This window comes from Triturus cristatus, chromosome 7 (assembly GCF_964204655.1).
Source record: "Triturus cristatus chromosome 7, aTriCri1.1, whole genome shotgun sequence".
In the NCBI taxonomy this organism is placed as follows: Eukaryota; Metazoa; Chordata; class Amphibia; order Caudata; family Salamandridae; genus Triturus; species Triturus cristatus.
In genome coordinates this window covers 163,816,403-163,836,688 of record NC_140590.1, presented here as the reverse complement: position 1 = coordinate 163,836,688, position 20,286 = coordinate 163,816,403, and the positions used below count along the sequence as shown (strand labels likewise).

Here is a 20,286-nt window from a genome sequence, read left to right as displayed (position 1 = left end):
CTTGCGGCTCTGGCATCAAGGGCACCTTGACATCCAGTAGATCATTACCTAATTTCCTGAACTACGAGGGTTTCGTGGGAATGCTAAAAACACCTTCAGGGAGTAGAATTCCTTCCTGAGTTGCAAGGGCACCACCATTTCTGCTTCCAGTCGTCGTCTTTTCTTCTGGAGAAGTGTTCAGCGTTGAGGGGGGTTTCCTTGTTAAGGCTGCCGGTTCTTTGTCCTTTTCCTCCTCATCTTTATCTTTTGTTCCCTCTTAGCGCCTGCTGGCATTGAGGGTTGGTTCGAAGTCTTGCCCCATCGGTGTCCTTTGGTCGGGCCGGTGCAGCTCTGAGTTTGTGCCGACCTCAGAACATGTGTTTTGACAGATGCCAAGGTAGCTTTGGGGCTTTAGGGTCTTTTGTTTCCTTCTGCTGCTTGGTCTTTTTGGCGTTCCTCACTGCCTTTGAAAGGAGCGTTGTCAGTGTCGAGAGAGCAGTGTCTTGCTCTTCTCATTGCACTGGGTCTTCTTCTTCAATGTTTTCCTTGTCGTCACAGGAGAGGCCCAGGTTTTTCAGGGATTCTTGTGGGTGGGGGGGGGGGGGGGGGGGGGGGGGGGGGTGTGTGTGTGTGTGTGTGTGTGTGTGTGTGTGTGTGTGTGTGTGTGTGTGTGTGTGTGTGTGTGTGTGTGTGTGTGTGTGTGTGTGTGTGTGTGTGTGTGTGTGTGTGTGTGTGTGTGTGTGTGTGTGTGTGTGTGTGTGTGTGTGTGTGTGTGTGTGTGTGTGTGTGTGTGTGTGTGTGTGTGTGTGTGTGTGTGTGTGTGTGTGTGTGTGTGTGTGTGTGTGTGTGTGTGTGTGTGTGTGTGTGTGTGTGTGTGTGTGTGTGTGTGTGTGTGTGTGTGTGTGTGTGTGTGTGTGTGTGTGTGTGTGTGTGTGTGTGTGTGTGTGTGTGTGTGTGTGTGTGTGTGTGTGTGTGTGTGTGTGTGTGTGTGTGTGTGTGTGTGTGTGTGTGTGTGTGTGTGTGTGTGTGTGTGTGTGTGTGTGTGTGTGTGTGTGTGTGTGTGTGTGTGTGTGTGTGTGTGTGTGTGTGTGTGTGTGTGTGTGTGTGTGTGTGTGTGTGTGTGTGTGTGTGTGTGTGTGTGTGTGTGTGTGTGTGTGTGTGTGTGTGTGTGTGTGTGTGTGTGTGTGTGTGTGTGTGTGTGTGTGTGTGTGTGTGTGTGTGTGTGTGTGTGTGTGTGTGTGTGTGTGTGTGTGTGTGTGTGTGTGTGTGTGAGACAGTCATGGCAAAAAGTGTCAGTTGCTGCTTCAATCTCATCTTGAGAGTCTACAGTACGAATTTGGCTCAGGTTTCGCAGTCTTCTGAGTTGTGATCCTTCGGGAGGCACAGGTTACAGAACTCATGTGAATCCCTCTCCACAAAGTTGTGGTGGCAGTTTGGGCAGAATTTAAAGAGTGTGTTCTCCATATGCATTAGCTTCCCTTCTCTGCATTCTCTGTCCACATGGTCCTCACCGACTGGGTACCCGTCAGGGTCAAGTAGGCTCCCCTATTTGTTCTTCAGTGTTTTTCGCGGCTGCTGGTGATTTTAGGTGCTTTTCGGCCAGCTTTCTACCTTGCCTCTCTGCTAGTCTTTCAAGATTCTTTGGAGTTTCTCCGGTGTGCTTTCAGACCCAACGAAGAAAAAAATAAAAACTGAAGACGGAAACCACATAGAACTTCTGAGGCACAGACTGATGTCTCACAGGGGATGGAATTAATACCAAATGGTGGTCGGCTTCACCTACACACGAAAGAAAGAAAAAAAGTGAAGACACAACCACTAGATGGCAGAATAGATGCACAGCATGTGAATCCAGAAAAGTATTCATGCTTCAAAACCATGTGTAAACTCAAGCTCCTCCTGTTGAATCTGTCATCTCAAGGAGAATATTGCTGTAAAGTTCTTAGTCTATGGATGCCTCGTGGCTGGAGGGACCAGTCAAAAGTCTGATCTGAACCTGTAATATTGAAGAGAACTCTTCTGTGTGTGGCCAGAGTATGCAATTTGTATGTACCAAGAAAAACCCTGTATACAACATACATCTGTAGGACATTAGCGCTCTGGAGTTTAGGTCAGACATCCACTCACTACACAAACACACAAAATTAGGGCCAGTACATAATGAAAGAAGTCAAGCCAATAATTGACACACACCGAAAGCCTGTCACAAACCTTTATTTGTTAATTTTTCCTCTTTGCTCCTTTTTCCATTTCTTTTTTTTATTTGTAAAGATTTAGTACACAAATATTACAGGTGTATTGACAGTACCAGACCCAGCATAGGGTGACTTCAGAGAGCAGCACAAAATCCACAAAATAATAAACAGGTAGTGATAAAGACGAGGCAGTGTGTGTCCAGTAAGGAAGGCATCTGTGAATCCTGGGCTGTGTTGCCCTGGACTGGATGTCTCATATCTTCTCAGTACTTGCCACTGTCTGGAGGGGTGGTGACCAGAATAGCTTTGAGGGTAACTGGGCATCTCCCAGCAGTACAGGAGCTCTGAACACTCTGTAGGTTTGGAGCAGAGTCGGTCATTTTAAGACATGCAAATAAATATGGTGCAGTTTTACTGGCCTGAAAAAGGCTCCAGCAAGGTGTAAATCTCCCCATTTAGCTCTAGGCCAGTCAACCACATTTCAATTGTCTATGACGAAAGAAGTCAGTCACAATCCGTAATCAGGAAAAGGGATACATAACATGCTCAGCAGAAAATGCATACTTTTTGCACCATGACACTTATAGGCAATTCTGATGGGTGCCATGAATTGTTCATTTTGATAAGCTGAGCTCAACAAATCATACAAAATCCACCCTTTACAACCAGACTGGTTTCTTCCCTAAGATTTAACCCCACCCTTTTCCTCCCTCTGGTTCACTTTCTATGGTAGCAAAAGGTGATCCCATCCTGCTGGCACACCTAATACCACCTAATCCCTCTACCAATTGTACCTGACCATATATGGTGTTAGAAGAACACCGAATGATAATGAAACCAATGTAATTAAGATCACTTAATTATGGTTGCTCATATACTTAAGTGTCGCTAATAATGGCATGTAACAGAGCCGAGGTACAATGACATTAATTGATATGCCCTTTGTCACAATACGTTGGTCACTAGGAAAGCAAGGATTCAAAGGGTGGTCATGGTGTTCCACAAAGGGCATCTTCGTCACAACAAAAGCAGCTCCTGGTCTAGCTGATCACCAGCTTGCGATGGCTAGAGGCCCCAATGTTATGTTCTGTTATTTACATTTATAGAGCTCGAACAAATCACCTCCAAGAGGATCTCTCAGCGCTAAGCACTCTAAAGCAGGACAATACAAAAAGGAATTAGAAGAGCCCGGTTTTGAGGAATTTCTTGAAACTAGCAAAGCCAGGCTCGTATGTACAAGGGTAGTTTGTTCCAATGATTGGGGAGGGGGGGGGAGGAAGGGGGGCGCAAATATGAAAAAGATCAATGGGAACTCGTCATCCAACTGCTCTTTCATTAAGTGCTCACTCATTGGGTAGTTTAATTTTGCTATGAATTTAAGCAGCCATTCAGAGTAGACACTCACCAATCCAGGGACAGATGCTTCTTAAAAGTTTTCAGAATTTACACAAGTCAATACTATTAGCAAGACTGCCAGTCAGTTCCAGTGTAATTGAGTGAAAACAGAGAAGGCACTGCCAACTTCCCTTTGCAATTGCCAACTTCCCTTTGCAATTTAGGGTCACCAGTTTATTCCCCTTGACTAAAAAAAACAAATGGAAGTATCTCATAAGCTTTTATCTCATAAAACCGTTCTAAACCACTTAATAGACAACGTAGAGCAATTTAAAAAGCATCGCCAGTTCCAATAGAAACCACACAAGCGCCTGACGGTGATAAACCATGGTCTAATTTACGATAGCACATCACGATTAGTGTGATGAAGCTCTTTTGTAAAACAATCTTTATTGATGCTACTAGGCAGGCAAACCAAGACCAAGTGGGAGTCAATACTGAACACAACTTTGGCCTCAAAACTCAAAGATGGTACAAACCTCATGATCGTCAGCTGATTGACAAGCGATCAATGTTGGCTTCATCTGGGAAGCTAAAACCAACAGAAAGAATAACTTAAAGCCTTGATTGGTGTCAGGTAAGTACCTCATTCCTCCTGTTAAAAGACCAAACCGCAGAATTCATTTAACCCCGCCCTGTGACTACTACTCCATCTTCTCATACATTAACCCCAGGCAATAATCCCCAACCACTTAAACATGAAAAGCATACATGTTTGAAAATTTCTGTGCTGCAACAGTTAGCTTCTCCAAAACCCAAGGGATATTGGTCATCTTGTGCACTTCTGTAAAACAAAACGAAAGCTGTGGAAATTAATAAGGTCAGTCAGCCGTTTAAGTGAAATATAGAACAAGACAAGGAAAGGGTTTAGCCCAGAGAGTCCCCATAGAAGGCTTCTCTGGCAGCAGATGAAAATGGTGGCAAGGAAATAGACTGAGCTCTACCATTTGCCTACCAATGCAAACAATCCTTTCAACCCCAGTCCAACCAGGGCCACTAGAGGATGGCACGGTTGACATCAAAAACAGCAAACAGCCCAGGAGTGACAATACTACCATTTGAATCAAATCAGATGTCATCAAACCGAGATTAACAGTGATTGTGACGCCAAAAGAGAGAAGCCTGGCCTGATTCTATCAAATGCTCTGGAAGCAACTGATCCACAAACTAACCAACAGCTTATAGAATGCTCTGTGGCCGATTTTTTTCTTTTAGTTGTAACAAAAATATATACATTCACTTCTCTGAAAGCTGGACCTACCATGCAAGAAAATAACATTTCAAAATAAAGGGCCTGGGTCGTGAGGAGAGGGGGTCCAGACAAACTTGGTCAGTTCTATTATAGGTGTTTGTGATCTAGTTCTATTGTGTGCGTTTGTGATCCAGTTCTATTATCGGCGTTTGCAATCCAGTTCTATTTGAGATCCAGCGATGGACATAGTCAATCAGAAGCATCACCTAGACCCTGACGGGAGCGACACTTCACATAGTTAAGTGAGTACTGTAGGATTACAATTCTTTCAGTTCCTCATAATAAAACTTAAAATACTCCTCAAATGCCTGGTATTATCAAACTTAGTACAGACAGAAAAACGGACACCAACATGATCCGATCAAAAGATTCTCAAAAATGCCTTATAACTCAGTCAGAAAGATATAGAAAGCTCAAAGTTCAAGAAAGCAAGCAATACATGGATTTTCCTAAGTTCTTTTGGGTCAAGTCCCCAGTGCACAGATACCTCTTCTTTGATAGTGTTATATGCTATAAGTCTTTCACTTAAATAAGTACTTGCTGCTAAAAAGGTTCCAACACTGGGTGAAACCCTATTGGAAGTAGAGGGCCTGTGACTTTAAAAGTGGCGATTCAATGATTCTTGTGGCGAGGAATCAAAGGGTTGTCTTCCATACACAGACCAATAGTGGCATGTCCCATGTGCGGATCTCAGGACAGGTTTTGTGCTGGTGAGCAACATGGGTGCTACCCCTGTGGTATACCTGGTATCTTGTCCCATGTGCAGATCTCATGCGTCGTTTCTTGTGGTGAACCAAAGTAGTCTGGGAATCACCTGTGGCATGTTCCAGTTCTAGGACCAGTTTCTTGTGGTGGCGAATCGCAGTGGTCTCTCCCCCGACAAAGATCCTAAGCGGTACATTCCATGTTCAGATCCCAAGTCCACTTTCTTGTGGCAGTGAATCACTGGGGTGAATGCCATGTGGTACATCCTATGTTAAGGTCCTGAGGCTCAGCTCCTGGTGGAGGTGAATCACAGAGGTCCACTCCTAACTGCAGTCTACTTGATGCCAGTATTCCTATATGGAAGAGGAAAAGCCCATGATAGCCACTATGTACTGCTGTGCGTGAGTAGCTGGAGAAACATCTAAGGAATACTGTCAAGGAGATTGCCCAGAATGCTCTGAAGGATCTCAGGCATATTAGTGGAGTCTGGGTCTGCATTATCTTTGAGCCCACCCTAGTCATGAATGGGCTGCAACTATCAAAAGAACTTAATAGCATACCAGAACTGCACTCTGGCAAAATAGTCAACATGTACTGGTGCCTTGGGGCCAAACCAGAGGAGCCGAGCAGCCTCAATAAAGGGTACGTGGATTCTAACAAGCACACTATTATTGGACAGTGGCCGAGATTTGGACTAGAGTCCATCTTAAACTCCTCATGGACCAGAAACTAGCATAGCCTAAATGATCCAGGGATAGCCATAGAGGGCATTTGTTTTAATAAACGCAAAACAAGAACACAAATACGAGCTTTGATCTCCTTCTGAAACTATCTCAAATGGCCCACCTGCATCTGGAATCCTAGAAAAAGCACTAGAAACACAGGAAAATATGGGGTTATTTAAGTTTGCTTGATAATGTTTAAGATCCAAGCAGCCCTGCAAAATGACACCAATGCTTGAAACAGCCGACCACCGTGCCCAGTCCAGTTAGGCTACTTCATGGAAAGATACACCAGAAACCAACTTACTTTATAAGTCAGGTACACTTTAGTACTTTCAGTTGGCGAAAAGTGGAAGGTACAGTACAATATTTACTGACACGTCTTTTCCTTAGTGGGGATTTGATTCTCTGGCCTAGATGACATGTACGAATTGGGGGAAGGGTGGGTGGGAGAAAGGACGGTTCAAAAGTACCAGACAGAAGAACAGGATGCAAACATAATAGGCGGGATTATGTACCACCCAACAGCCTTGACTATATAATGGAATTAATTCATTATGTAATGAATACGTTTTAAGTAGGAGGAAGAAGCAAATAAAGTATCAATTAAATACGTTGTCATTGCATCCACACTTTAAGCCCAGAACTTAACGACAGCCCATGTTATAATATTTGTATTTGTCATTTACTACAGTTACTAATGTGCAGAACTAATACTTTTATATCATAGTCCCTTCTTCAGTCAAGGTGGTGCAGTCAGAGAGCAAAGCTATGCAGCAAGGATGGACCAGTAACTTTCTGATCAGACCAATAAATAATGCAGCTTAACTGCAAGGATGGACATATGGGACGCTTCATTTGTTCAAGTTTATAATCAGTAGAGTAATCCACCAACTACAAAGTGTACCCCTGAAACGAAAAGGGCTCTGGGATGAAATCATGCCAGGTCCGACTCATCTTTTCAGATGTAATAAAAGTAACACAAGATCTCTTGGAGGGAAATAGTTCTACCTAACATCATGTAAAGTTTTAGGAAGGACACTCCTGAGTGACATTTCTAAACCTGAGGGAGTATCATCAGCAATGTTTCCAATTTACAGTAGAGAGTCGTACCTCAATGTTCATGAGGGCATTAAAACTATATTGTTCAATACTTTGAGGGAGTATTGCCAGTGGTGGACCTCGGTTCTTCTGAGGGAGAAGCACATCAATGTTCCTTGAAACTGCAGAGAGAACATTGCCTGTCAGGTACCTTGATATTTCTGTAGGATTATTACCTGCATGTACCTTAATACTCCGGAGGGAGTTTTTCCTTCAACATATTTCAACACTCTTGATAAACTACTGCATGCAATACAAGTGCAGCCACTGTTTCCAAGTACCTTAACAACCCTGAGGGATGATCGCCTATGTGTACCTCTATACTACTGAGGGAATATCCCATGTACCTTGAAACTCCTGAGTACCACCTGCATGTACCTTGATACTACTGAAGGAGTATCACTTGCATGTACCTCGATACCCCTGCCAGAATATCGCCCACTGGTACCGCAATACTCCTGAGGGAGCATTGCCTTCTACGTACTTAACATTCCTGTTAATAACTGCACCCAATGTAAGGGTCTTCATTGTCACTAAGTAACTTAACACTCCTGAGGGAATACTACCCACTCGAAGAACAAGCAGCGATAAAAAAAAAAAAGAAAAAACTGTTGAATTCTTGAATTAATCCCACCTGCTGGCAATTACTCTGTGCAGCTTCTGACCTGGATCAACCATATGTACAATCATCCTTTGTCCTCCTCCAATGGGCGCAGTCTAGCCCAAACTGCCAGGCCACTAATCTCTGAATGGAAGTACAAGCAACCTCAGACATTGGTTCTAAGCATGATATGCCCCAAGACTAAAGCTGCACCTCAGTAGTGATGCCCAGCTAGGGTGGCTACCCGTCCTGGATTTTGCAGGTTTGTTCTGCATTCAGGATTAATTTTCCACCACCCACACAGAGGCACTGCAGGACACCAATTGTCTTGCATTTTGGTTCCCCACCACTTTTAATCATCCCAAAGGACAAGCAACTCTCAACTCGTTCAGACCTAACAATCAGTTCTTCCTCCTAGGTAAGTCCTGGAGCGTTGGGTTGGGGATGAATACAAGGAGTCACTCCGGCCTCTCTCATTAATTTCTTTTTGGGATATTTACATGGGACTGCCTTAATCTCCGAGCACCCATTTTCAGTTTGAGTCTTTGACTCTGACAATAGCTAGGAAATGGTGGAACTTTTTTGTTTCTCAAAGGCTTTTATAAAGAGTCCAGTGTATTTCATGACTGCTCGAACCATTCAGACATTATAAGCAAAATCATGGGCCCGGAGTTCAACAATGAGACAATACACTGGACATAACACCCTAAGTAGATGCTTCAACAGATTTCAGTTTCTCACATCCACCATCCCTACTGCGCCGTGAGGCATGTCACTTTTTTTGGTAAGCAAATAATTCTCTATATAGAAGCCTGCATCAAAAGTAGAGTTTTGAATTTGCAATGCGGCTGGATGGGGAGCCTGTTTAACTTCTATGTTGGTTCAGCATCAGTGTGGTCTCCACTGTGCTTCAGATTCTGCTGTCTGTAGCAGTTCCTCATCCTCATGTAGCCTGTGAGAACTCTACCACCATCAGGAGACTGGTTCAATCAAGAACAATGAAACTGCGGAGGAGACAATTGCGTTGAACAAAGACGCTAAAACCCGCACACGAGGTTGTTTCTCTATGGCTCCCTAGGTTTCACTTGAGGGAGAGTTTTAGTTTTACCAGTGGGCTTCCAAAAGGTAGGTTCCAATGAAGAAAACATCCATTAAAGTGGCCAAAGTGACAAATGTATTAATTTGAGATTTAGGGTTAAACATTAAGAGTTCAGTGCATATGGCACAGTACACAATAAAAAGTGAGAAGGAAGACCAAACTGCAAGTGCAAAATTGCTGTAACCCTAATAATCTACAAGATATTTCAATGGTGGTATAGATTTGGGAAACTATTGGACGGTTTTGACCCTACATGGAAGCAATCCATGGGTCTCCAGAGGACAAAGGTTAGTACAAATGGATTCAAACGGTCTGATATTAAGATGTTCTGCTGTCCCAACGGGAAAATAAGACTCCCAAATTGGGAATAACGCATGTGAATGCCAATGGGAAACATGGAGATGATCCCAACGTTGAAAGGACTTGTAGGAAATTAAACTGGTAACAAAAGAAAGGTGAGCGACATCGAACAAGTCGGAGCTTTTCACTGTCAAAACGCCATCTCTATTGAATTTTCAATGCTTAATAGTATATGTCAAGTGAATATACAATTATGATGATAGTTTATTATTTTGGTTTCTTTAATGGATGTTCTAGTCATACCATTTACTCATTGGGGCGTACCTGTAAGAGGCACTCCATTCAAACAAACTTTCCTCTCAGGCGAAACCAAGGAAGCCATTGTGGTTTGATATTGCACATACCCCAGGCACTTTAAGTGGGTATAAGGAGAGGGCCCTGTTTTGCATTTTTCTAGTTCCACTACCAAACACTTAATGTTTGAGCTGTTGAGTAGATAGTATCCCAGAATTAACAGACAGTGAAGACTGAGGAAGCTTGAAGCAGACATTGGGCACACACCAAGAATACAGTCTTCAAAACAACGAAACCAAGTTTTCATTCACTATCTGAATTCTGTGCCACATGGCGAAGGAATGCTCCCGTATCTTGGGAGGATGAGGTACAGTTGAGCAAGAAGAAAGCCCACTAAATCTGAAGGACCTTATAGTGCGAGACCTGGGAAAGATCAACTTTGAACAATGGAAGACCACACTCTAAGGTATTATCTAAACTATCAAAAAACTACTTATGCTGTCAAAGGCAGGGCTTATGGCTGTATTTTGGTTAGCTTAATCAAGGCAGATGTTGATAAGACAGATGGTTCTTGTCTGTACAATGCTTGCTGAAGGTACAGGAACTATGCCTTTTGAAGGGATTGCAAATGGGAAGCACCAGTAGAACCTTCTTTATAGTGATAGGATTAGTCTGATCCATGCTGGGAATGAGTAATGACTGGGGGAGCTATCCACCTCAAGTTCAATTAATACCAAGAGGGCTGCGTGGTAACTCCCCTTCTAGCTTTTTCGAAGCACGATTCAAAGAGAGACACCAACCTTTATCCCAGTTAGAATCATGGTCAAGGTAAATTTACATCATTTGAGCCTCAACATTCCTGTTCCAGTATAGATACCTCAAAAATGTGCCTGGCGTAAATAAATCTTAGTGTATTATGAATACTTTAATGCTACACACAGACAATTCATGCTGACTCAATTTCAGCATTTGGTACCAAGTATTTCTTACTTGCGACAAATCAATTGGTGTTTGAGGAAAGCTTTTACGAAGAGGTGATCTCTAGTTGTACCAAAGTCCTGCCAAGGCACAAGTACTCTAAAAAACAATGCAAACAAACGTATACACCCACTGGGCCATAACAGATAGCAAGTGTTCTTCCTGGACAGCAATACATTCAGATTACCCTGAAAGCAGGAGCTCATTTAATTGTTTGTAAGTTGGTTTGGCTACTAGGCTCAGTGGCTTTCTCAGTGTAAAATATCCACTGTATTTTTCAGCCAAGCGGACTAGATGCCCTGCAGACAAACCAGGCTGCCCCAACTGGCTGTAATTTGGCAAGTTAGATTTGCTGGAAAGCACCATTGCCTTTAATGGCTGGTGATTTTGCCCAGAGACTCTGCAGGACATCTTGGAATGGCCACAAGGCACTAGAAGTGTGGGAATTCTGGCAGGCAGAAGACAATAAAATCTGCACAGGGCAAAGTGGAATTAAGCAGATTCTGCATGCTCCGCTTTCTTGTGAACAATTCCAGTTGTCAATACTCACAGAATACCTCTCTTAAAAAGTCTCCTTATGAAGGAATAAACAAATTAACTTTTTATTGCAACTCCTAATGGTACGCTTTGAGTTGAACTGATTAGGCTGGACATGGGTGCCCAGTTCTTAGGGATTGGGTCCATGACCTATTATGATACAAGAGGAGCTCCCAAAGTCTGCAATTCTTGAAACCATGAGTCTGTGGCCCACACATGGCTTATAAAAAAAAAGAAAAGAAAAAAAAAGAAAAAAATTATATATATATATATACATATACACATATACACACACAGAAAAAGTGCATGTTCAAAACAAAAACAAACATTTGCATAATCCCAGAGTCAATAAAAGGAAGGATTTGTCTGTGAAGGTCGAGTGTGCTCTGTTACAACTAGCCAAGAGCATTGCAGATGCCACCCGGAGGTGGTATGCAGACCCTGACAGTGGTCAGATGCCTAACAGTTCCACCAAATCAGGAATGCATGGGTCAACTTCTTGGCTCTGTGCTATGGCTTGTGAAGTCTCGCTCATGGCATGTCAACTTCTTTCCTCCTATATTTGTACAAGCCATGCAATATTGATCGTAGGGGTGGGTTTCTATTGCATGCATAGGCCCAGTCTCTTACAAAAACGGGAAGGTGTGTAACTCTCAGGAGGAACCATGGCTGTTGTGTGTTCATAGCACATGTGGCGATAGATGCACATTATCGGCATACTCTTACCATCTAGTGCTGGATCCAGGTGTTTGCAATTAGTTTTTCTACAATGAAATTTGAGTCACAAGACCTGCTGTGACTCCTCCCTTAGTCCAGAAGGAATCAGCACACAGGCTCCAACTCAGATTGCTTTCTTCCGCCATTGTACTTGGACATTTGGGATGCTGTCAAAGCGTTGCACGTACCAGATTATTTTCTTTTTTTGTTCTGTATCAAGTTCGGCAGCTACCTTTTCCACCACAGAGACAAAAACGATTTTGCATCTAAAATTTTGAGCTAAGGTGGTCTCATCTTTTTGCATTTTCCTATAGCCAGATTTGGTAGCTGTAAGGACGCTTCAGACTCTAGATGTTAAAAGAGTGATTGTGTATTATATTGACTGAACTAAACCATTCAGTACTTCCAATCATCTTTTTGGTAGTCTTCGGCAAACTTCATCGGAGGGTGAGGGGATTTTCAAAGCCGGCTATGCTAGGTGGATAGTTAAATGTTTTCAAAGTTGCTATACTGAAACCAAGCACACTTTATTTGTGACTCTAAAAAGCACATTGAACACATTAAAGGGATACATTAGCCTTTTTACCTAATATCCCCCTCATGGATATCTGTAAAGCTGCTACTTGGTATGACATACACTTTCACCAAGAACTAATGTGTACACATATTGGTATGATAACAAGCTTCTATTTGTCCCAGAGGTGTTAAGAACACTTTTTCAAAGTTCTGCATCACCTTTTAGCTAGCCACCGCGTAGGGGAGGGTCCTCCTTATTAGTTTATGCAAACAATGTATCTGCAGGCACATATGCTACAACCATAAAATGTTACCTATCATATAATCATCTGTTCATAGCGTATAGTGCTGTGGTTTCACATCCGCCCGCCCATCTCCATAGACACTGGATATAATCACACACATTTTCTATGTCTTTTAGTTTTTCACTTTGTTATACACAGCACATTCTGTTTTAAACCCTACACTCCGCTTACACTTTTTGCCTGCTGAGCGGAAAACAATCTAAAGTGGAGGGTGTGTGCTTATGTATTCTGGACCAAGGCAGGAGTCACTGGAGGTCTTGTGACTCAAACTTCTTTGAGGAAAAATTAGTTGTAAACAGAGCCCAAAACTAGAAGGCCGCAGTGATGCAGAACATGTGATCATTAATTAGCATTAAATATATCTCAGGAGAGAACAAATGAGAAGAGTTCACAAATACAATTTTGTGTAGATGTGCTGGGGCTGACAAGGTTTATCTTAAATAGATCACAGAGGGGTGTCTCCATTTAAAAAGTGAGTAGGTACTATTGCCCATGGATGGGCTCCCTTTTGTCCTGTGTCCTGCTCATTTGTGAGTGCCTTTACTGATAATTTAGTGTGAGGGGGACTGCTCAAGGCAATGCCTATTAAGTGCCTGTGTGAGTGCTACAATGCCTAAGTGCATCTTGAGATCCATAACCTTTTAGCAAGTCCATCTTCTCTTTTTAAAGAGTGGGGCAGGCTTGTCTGTTGATGCAACTTATAGAGGTTAAGTCTTTCTTGTGTACCTCAGTTCTATTTCAGATGACTGCATTGATCTGGCCATGTGAATCTCTAAGGTACAGGTCCCTGGCTTCTTTGCCTAAAAAAGTGCATGAGTTGCAGAGGTAGAACCAAGATGCTGGGTCCATTTCCTATGGTGATTAAATATTTACAAAATATTGTGTGTGGGGACGCCTCAAGTTCTGCTTCCAGTGGGATTCCCAACACAGGCCTTATGAGGGACCCTAGGTTCTACTCTCGGGCACCCATCTGGTTGATTGACTCCCAATGCTATTACACAACTTTAATCCTTCCTTTTCCTAGGGCTGCTCAATGTGCACTGAAAGTACTATCCAGTCTGGCCTATGTAACTCCAGAAGCAAAGGTCAAGGCCCTCGCGAGGGAGGCACACATGAATAAGATGTTTCTGGAAGAAGACCTGGCCCAACATACATTATGAACACAGGACCAATCAACAATATCATTACAAGGGGCACTGAAATCAGTTAATCCAGAGTTGGAAAGTTCCAAAGGACAAGACATGCACTGCAGCAAAAACCTTAATTTCAAAATAGTGTTTCGAATCAGAGTCCCACTCTCCAGGAATGAAGCATAAGAGATAAAAGGCAAGTTTGGGATGGTGACTGGCCAAGGCAACAACTTGCAAAGCAGGCTGATTTGTGTCTTCGCCGCTGTGTGCTATCAGTAGCTTCCGCTCGCTGTTCACTGACCTGCAAAGATCAACTAGGCGTGCTCTGCAGAAGAGCTACATGGCAAATCAAATATTCTGAAATAACTGGAATGGGGGATGTGCCTAGAATTCAGCCAAAGCCCAATGGCACGCAGTTTCCACAATTTTAAGGCAGCTGCTTCCCTATGACCCAGAGTCCTGCTGGTCTTAACCAAATCCTCGCTAACCCTAAAACATACTGGAATGTTGAACCCAAACTGCAGAAGTATGAGTGCCAAGGCAATTCTCCCCTCCCGTAAACAGCATGGGTGAAAGGTCCTCTCGTAACAATTCGAGGCAGTTATGATATCCCAAGTTTCAATAACCCAAACTCAGTGCAAATGGTTCACAGATGCCATTTGATCTCTAGCATTCTTGGAAATAATATCCCACGGGGAAGATGCCTGCCTCAAACAACTAAGAAAGGCAGAAAATACTGAAATGGCTTCTTTAAATTAACACGTTTCACTAAATCCCCTCCCCCCATTTAGTCAAAGTGTAATTGGTTTAATTTCACGTTAGCCCAAAACAATTCTACTGTGACATTCCACATATGTGTCTCAGAATCGGGTGCCATTTGCTGGGAGTTTAGAAGCACACTCTTTAGACTACCCGCCTTGCTTGACGAAAGACCTAAAGGGACAATAAGTTTTAAATGGAATTACCTGACCGCACAGAAGTGTATCATACAAAATAAACTTCCATTTTTTATGTAGGCGATAGTGCTGCTAAAATCATAGAAATAAAGTATTTTCCTTTAACAGGCTTCTAATTCTCGCAGACACAAGTCTGTCCATACAAAATCAATGCATGCATCACAATTGAGGGATTTCTATTGGTGTTGACGTTGAGGGAGTTCACCAGACTTGTCTTTTTGTACAACTGCCATACTACATTTGTGAATCCCATGATCCAACAAGAGAGTCTCCAAGTGACCCTTCCCAGGAAGTGACATCACTTCGTCTCTTGTGATCATACAATATGTTGTGCTCACATTTCTACATAACGGAACATTGGAGGGATGATATCCCCAGGGCAATGTCACTGATCTCAAATACTGGGACTGGCCAGCTATGAGGTACACAAGACAGAATATCCCGGTCCCATCCAGTAAGAATTTTAGCTCCCAAAACAATAACAACCTCTTCCCTTCAGGCAGTTAATAGTGCATACCTAGGCCGGACTGCTCATCAGAAGACAGACTACTTCACTGTGATCCCTACATTTCCCTCTGAAGTCACCACTGGCCTTCAGACTTACCTATGGGATCGTCTCCTTAAAAATAAAATATTGGAATGAACTTGAAAATTACCCTCATGGAGGGCCCCAGCAGTCTGCTGGAAGTACAATTAAAATTGACATCTGCTGGCATTATCTAGACAATTGTAGTATCATGTTCTGGAATCCTGTTGAAGCGCCTGTCTGATCTGCCAGATCAATGGGGTTCTGGGGATGCGTCACATCCCCTAGCTAATGGCTCAGAGGAGGCAGGTGTGCCACAGTCCCTCTGGTTCTGGGAGGGGGTACAGAAATAAAAATCTGGAAACATGGCTGCTACAGTGTACAGTGGGGTCTGCAGTCTTCAAGGTCCAAAAGGTCTCCTTGATTTCAATTAGTGAAGTGCTGTTCAAATACCCCACAAAATAAAATGACATTGGATCAACTCCTCTTTCAGGGTGGAAGGGAGTGTCTGAGAATGGCCAACATTACCCCAGGGACCTAGTAAACAAAACAAGTGTGCAGCAGGCTTCTCAGAACATTGTATTCCAGGGCAGACAACACTTATACGTTAAAAGAATCAGAGTTAAAAATTCCGAGTAAACCCATCAGGTCCCAGGCCTGAAGCGTTGAGCTAGATTGTGTGCTGAAACATGTTCTTCTGAAACAAAACACATCTACTTTGTATAACAACCGTACCTAGTACAAATAAAAACAAAACAAATTTGAGACTTAAGACCACTGCACTAGACAATTACTGGTAGCATCTTCCAGAAACACGTTTTTAAAAAACTCTTCGTCTCCGCTCGTGAGACAGCACCACGCCAGCAGTTCATGCCTCGAGATGAAGGCCACCCTTTGGGTGAGGATATATTTTCCCATTTAGGGTAAGTCAAGTTCTACTCCGCACCGTGTGCTATATCACATGGGGTGTCTGAAGGACCCCAAGCATTACCAGTAGTTTGGAGTAATGCGGAAAGCCCATTACCTGAGGGCACTTTTAATCGTCCCACATCTCCATTCCAGGCCCCAGGCTTCCACATTCCAGTGGAATCCAGCAAGTATTTGACCCATAAACTGGTGGGTTGGAGGCAACAAAGGTTCAGCTCTCAAAATATATGGGAGACATCCACTCAGCAGTAGCTCCGTGTCCAGGTTGGGGCCAAACAAGGGCCTTGTCTTAGGGGGCTGGACCCTGTGGGAATGCCAGACGAAAAGCCAGAGGTCACGCCGTCCTCTTTCCTTTCAATATTCCCATAATGGGCCCCAGCAGTTGCCATAGTGCTGGCCTGGTTCCCATACACCTGGTAGCCATATGGTACACAATGACTGCCCAGTACTGGATAGTTCTCTGGATGACATTCTGTGTCAGGTCCACCTTGACGGCTTGTGCTCCCACCATCTCTGGTCCTCACATCATGCTGTGGCGCTTCACCCCCAGGGAGAGCACCAGGTCTACGTGCCACATTTTCAAAGTGGGGTTCATACGTTATGATGGGAATGTCATAGTCCATGTTGGGAATGATTGAGCTGTAGCTGGCAGAAAGTGTGTGGCCTCCAGGAGGTCCCCAGTAGGCTGGCGGCGGTCTGTAGAATTTAAGGACAGTGTTCCCACAGGGCAGCACATCATACATTTGCTTGTACAGACCAGGGGAGGGCATTCTCCTGTTTGAGTCATGCCACAATGTGGCCGGGTGGGGAGATTGAGTCCCGTAAGGCCACCTGGGTCTCCCAAAGTCCATAAGTTGATTTTGGGCAGCCTGGTTCTGGTGCAGCTTTTGTGGAGGAGGCATCCTTTCGGAAGCCTGGTGAGGAATATCAGTTAGGGCGTGTGTCTCAGAAGAAGCCCCAGCAGACCTTCTGTGATGAGGAGGGAGTAAGGGCCTTTGGTGGGTCTCTAAACCTGGATCAGACCTGCTCTTTGTGTGGGCAATCTCTGGTCTCCCCAGTTCTTCCTGCTTGCTATTGAGAATATTGTCATAATGGGACTGTACATGATGATCAGACTGTTTGCCCGGGTTGGAAGACAGGTCCTGGCTTGCTTGGGTGCAGGTCTGCTCCGTCTTGGTTGGCTCAGATTGAGCACTCTGCATTTTGGGTATTTCTTGGACTGCCTTTGCTTCTGGAATTGGTTGTTGTTGCTGGATCTCCAACCTGGTGGGTTCTGTGGCCATCTTAGATAAGAAAGGGAAATTGACATAGATGGGCTCAGGTACCTCATCCACTTCACGGACTTTGGGCAGAGGTGTGCAAGCTGGGGCCACTGGTGGTGGTCCCACAGGAGGAGTCCGGTCCACCACTTCTGCCACTGTACTGCTGTTTGACGAGGTCACATACTTGTAGCATACTTTTCCATTCTCGAAGAAAGGCTGCAATTGTCCTGTGGATGATGGCGGTGGTGTTCCTACTGGAGTTGCAGCTAGTCTCTGGTATGCCAGCGCCTCAGGATCAGGTGGTACTTCCATTCGCGATGCTGTTGGCCTACTGGCTGCTTGTTGCCAAGATGGCTGGCTCTTGAAGGGGGGATAGGATTGACGAGGAAAGTGGGGAGGATAGGGGATGCTTAAGTCATGTGCTGGGGTAGAGAAAGGAGGGCCAAATGGAAAGACAGGCTCCCTCCAGGGCTGGTCGATTACTCCATAGGAGGCATTGATCGTAGATAGGTACTCTGGTCCAGACCTTACCGGCTGAGGGGCAAATCCTGAGAAGCGGACAGGACTGCCCCAGTGGGCAGGTACACTGCGGGGGTTTTGAGGGTACGCTGGAGAGTCAGAGATGATCTCATAGTATAGATTCTCTTGTTTGCCTGGGGGGGATTCATCGTATGGCTTTGCAGGTTGTTGAGGCATTGTGCCTCTGCCATAGGCTGGGAAGCTGTTGCGCTGTTTCAGAGGCTGCCTTACCTCTGCCAGGAATGGAACATTTGGATTTGGAAGTCCAGGCATCCTGGTTGTTTGGCCTGTCCAAACCTGGTCTGCTGGCTTAGTGGAAACTCCATCACTACGAGAAGCAGGGTTTTGAGGCGTTGTCTTACCCGCTGGCTCTGAAGGTTTGTATGGTGCTCTAGGCCTTGAAGAAGGCACTGCTCGGAAAGGGAGATTGGCAGATGAGGAAGGAAGGCTGCCAGATTTGGCATGGTAGAACTGCTGAAGCTGTGGAGGCTTGACTGATGCTGTGGGTTGAGGGGCATCGACACGCCCAGTCTGCACAGCAGAACTCTTTGTATTATTCTCAGATGTTCTGGGAGGTGCCATGTTAGAAGCGGTGAGCTGGGAATCCTTATTCTGTACTGGCGCTAAAGGCGGAGCCACTGAGGATACAGGAGGACGGCCTTGGCATGCAGCAGAGCGTTCGTGGTGCGTCACGCTGTTGGTAGCCAGTCCATCATTGTTTCTCCCACCCAAAGGAGCTTCAGAGGGCATCTTCCTGTTGTGAACTGTAGTGGTCTGAGACTGCGCAGCTCCAGAACCCTAAGTGGTGAGAAAAATAAATTGTTCGTATAAGAGGCAAAGTGAGGGGGAACACAGGCATCATGCAAGGGATAAATCTGGCATCAGGTCACTCGTAACTTCAGTCTGTTGAGAACTGAGGGAAGGAGATTGTGTGCAGTAAGGTAATCAGAAAAAATACAGCAAGGGAAAGGAGCATTTAGGCAAAGTTAAATAATATCAGAGTGGGTTAGGAGGCAGAAAGAAAAGGAGCGAGGAAGTCTTTGGAACTAGAAAAATAATGGATGAGGACTGGAAGAAGAGACAGACGGACAAAAGCACTTGGAAAGACGACAAGTAAAGTTAGACGGAGAAGTTCTCAGAAGATACAAGGCCAGGGGCCACTCAATAGTTTAAGGCTCAGGTAAGGCTCTCATCAGACAGAGCAGAAAACGAACGCTCTGCTCTTTTAGATGAAGGGACAGGGGACTGTTGGCCATGCACCTAAGATACATGCACGAGTCCCTCCCACCAGACGATGCAGGGATTCATCGCTCTGCTCTTGAAGATGAAGGGAAAGGGAAAGGTGTCTGTTGGCCATGCAACTAAGATGCAGGCACGAGTCCCTCCCACCAGAAGATGCAGGAAGTCATTGCTCTGCTGTTGAAGATGAAGGGACAGGAGGGACTCATTAACAGAAAACCACACACGCAGTCATGCACCCAATATGCAGGCACAAAAGGCTCCCATCAGAAGTTAAAGGGACACGGCTACTGCCAGGACAGATGATCAAAGCAATTCTTTGAAAGCTCAACTACACTGTCCTGCTTGTAATGTTATCGAGTCTGCGTATATTTTCATCAAGCTTGCCAATCTTTATTTCAACAAACACAGCAAAGCTGTTGCTGTGCCGGAAAGGGGTACACTCAAAGCACACGCACACTGTTAGTCAAAAAGCGGCTACTGTCATCTATTTGTCTAAAGTGGAGACTTGTGGTAAGTGATAGCTAGTTATAGTTCAGGTGTACAGACTTAATCTGCATCCCCGGTCCGTGAGATGCCTACTTGCACTCACTGATTAAATCCTCATGTCTCCCATAACTGGAGTGAGAGAGTGAGAGAGTGAGAGAGTGAGAGAGTGAGTGAGTGAGTGAGTGAGTGAGTGAGTGAGTGAGTGAGTGAGTGAGTGAGTGAGTGAGTGAGTGAGTGAGTGAGTGAGTGAGTGAGTGAGTGAGTGAGTGAGTGAGTGAGATATTCATGTTCAGTTTGGTATGATAAGGTTGGTGAATGTTGGAGGGTGGAGTGGGGGAGAACCAGGAGATCAAGTGCAGAATGATCGGCAAATCTATTCAACTACTAGTTCCTCGCTTCCCTTCAAAACTTCTAATCCAGGATCAACCTTCTGTTTAGTTCTTACTGACTTGAACAAATCTCCTATCTCTGTGTCCAGTTCCTATTACTAGTTGATCTCTTATGGTCATACTCACCTCGTTTAGCTTTCAAATGGATTTCTC

General features: G+C 44.4%; 1 protein-coding gene and 1 long non-coding RNA gene across 6 annotated transcripts in view; one reads left to right on the top strand and one right to left on the bottom strand.

Moving 5' to 3' along the window:
* Positions 1 to 20,286, top strand: part of LOC146809124 (uncharacterized) — a 340,848-nt gene that overhangs the window by 109,204 nt on the left and 211,358 nt on the right. The window lies entirely within an intron of this gene.
* The window catches only part of ARHGAP33 (Rho GTPase activating protein 33), a 472,696-nt gene continuing 454,587 nt past the window's right edge, over positions 2,178 to 20,286 (bottom strand). For all 5 annotated transcript variants that reach the window (XM_085615935.1, XM_085615936.1, XM_085615934.1 and 2 more), the window contains one exon: positions 2,178 to 18,814. In XM_085615935.1, the coding sequence (XP_085472061.1) occupies positions 16,478 to 18,814 (2,337 nt within the window). In that variant the 3' untranslated portion in view covers positions 2,178 to 16,477. The remainder of the gene's footprint in view (positions 18,815 to 20,286) is intronic.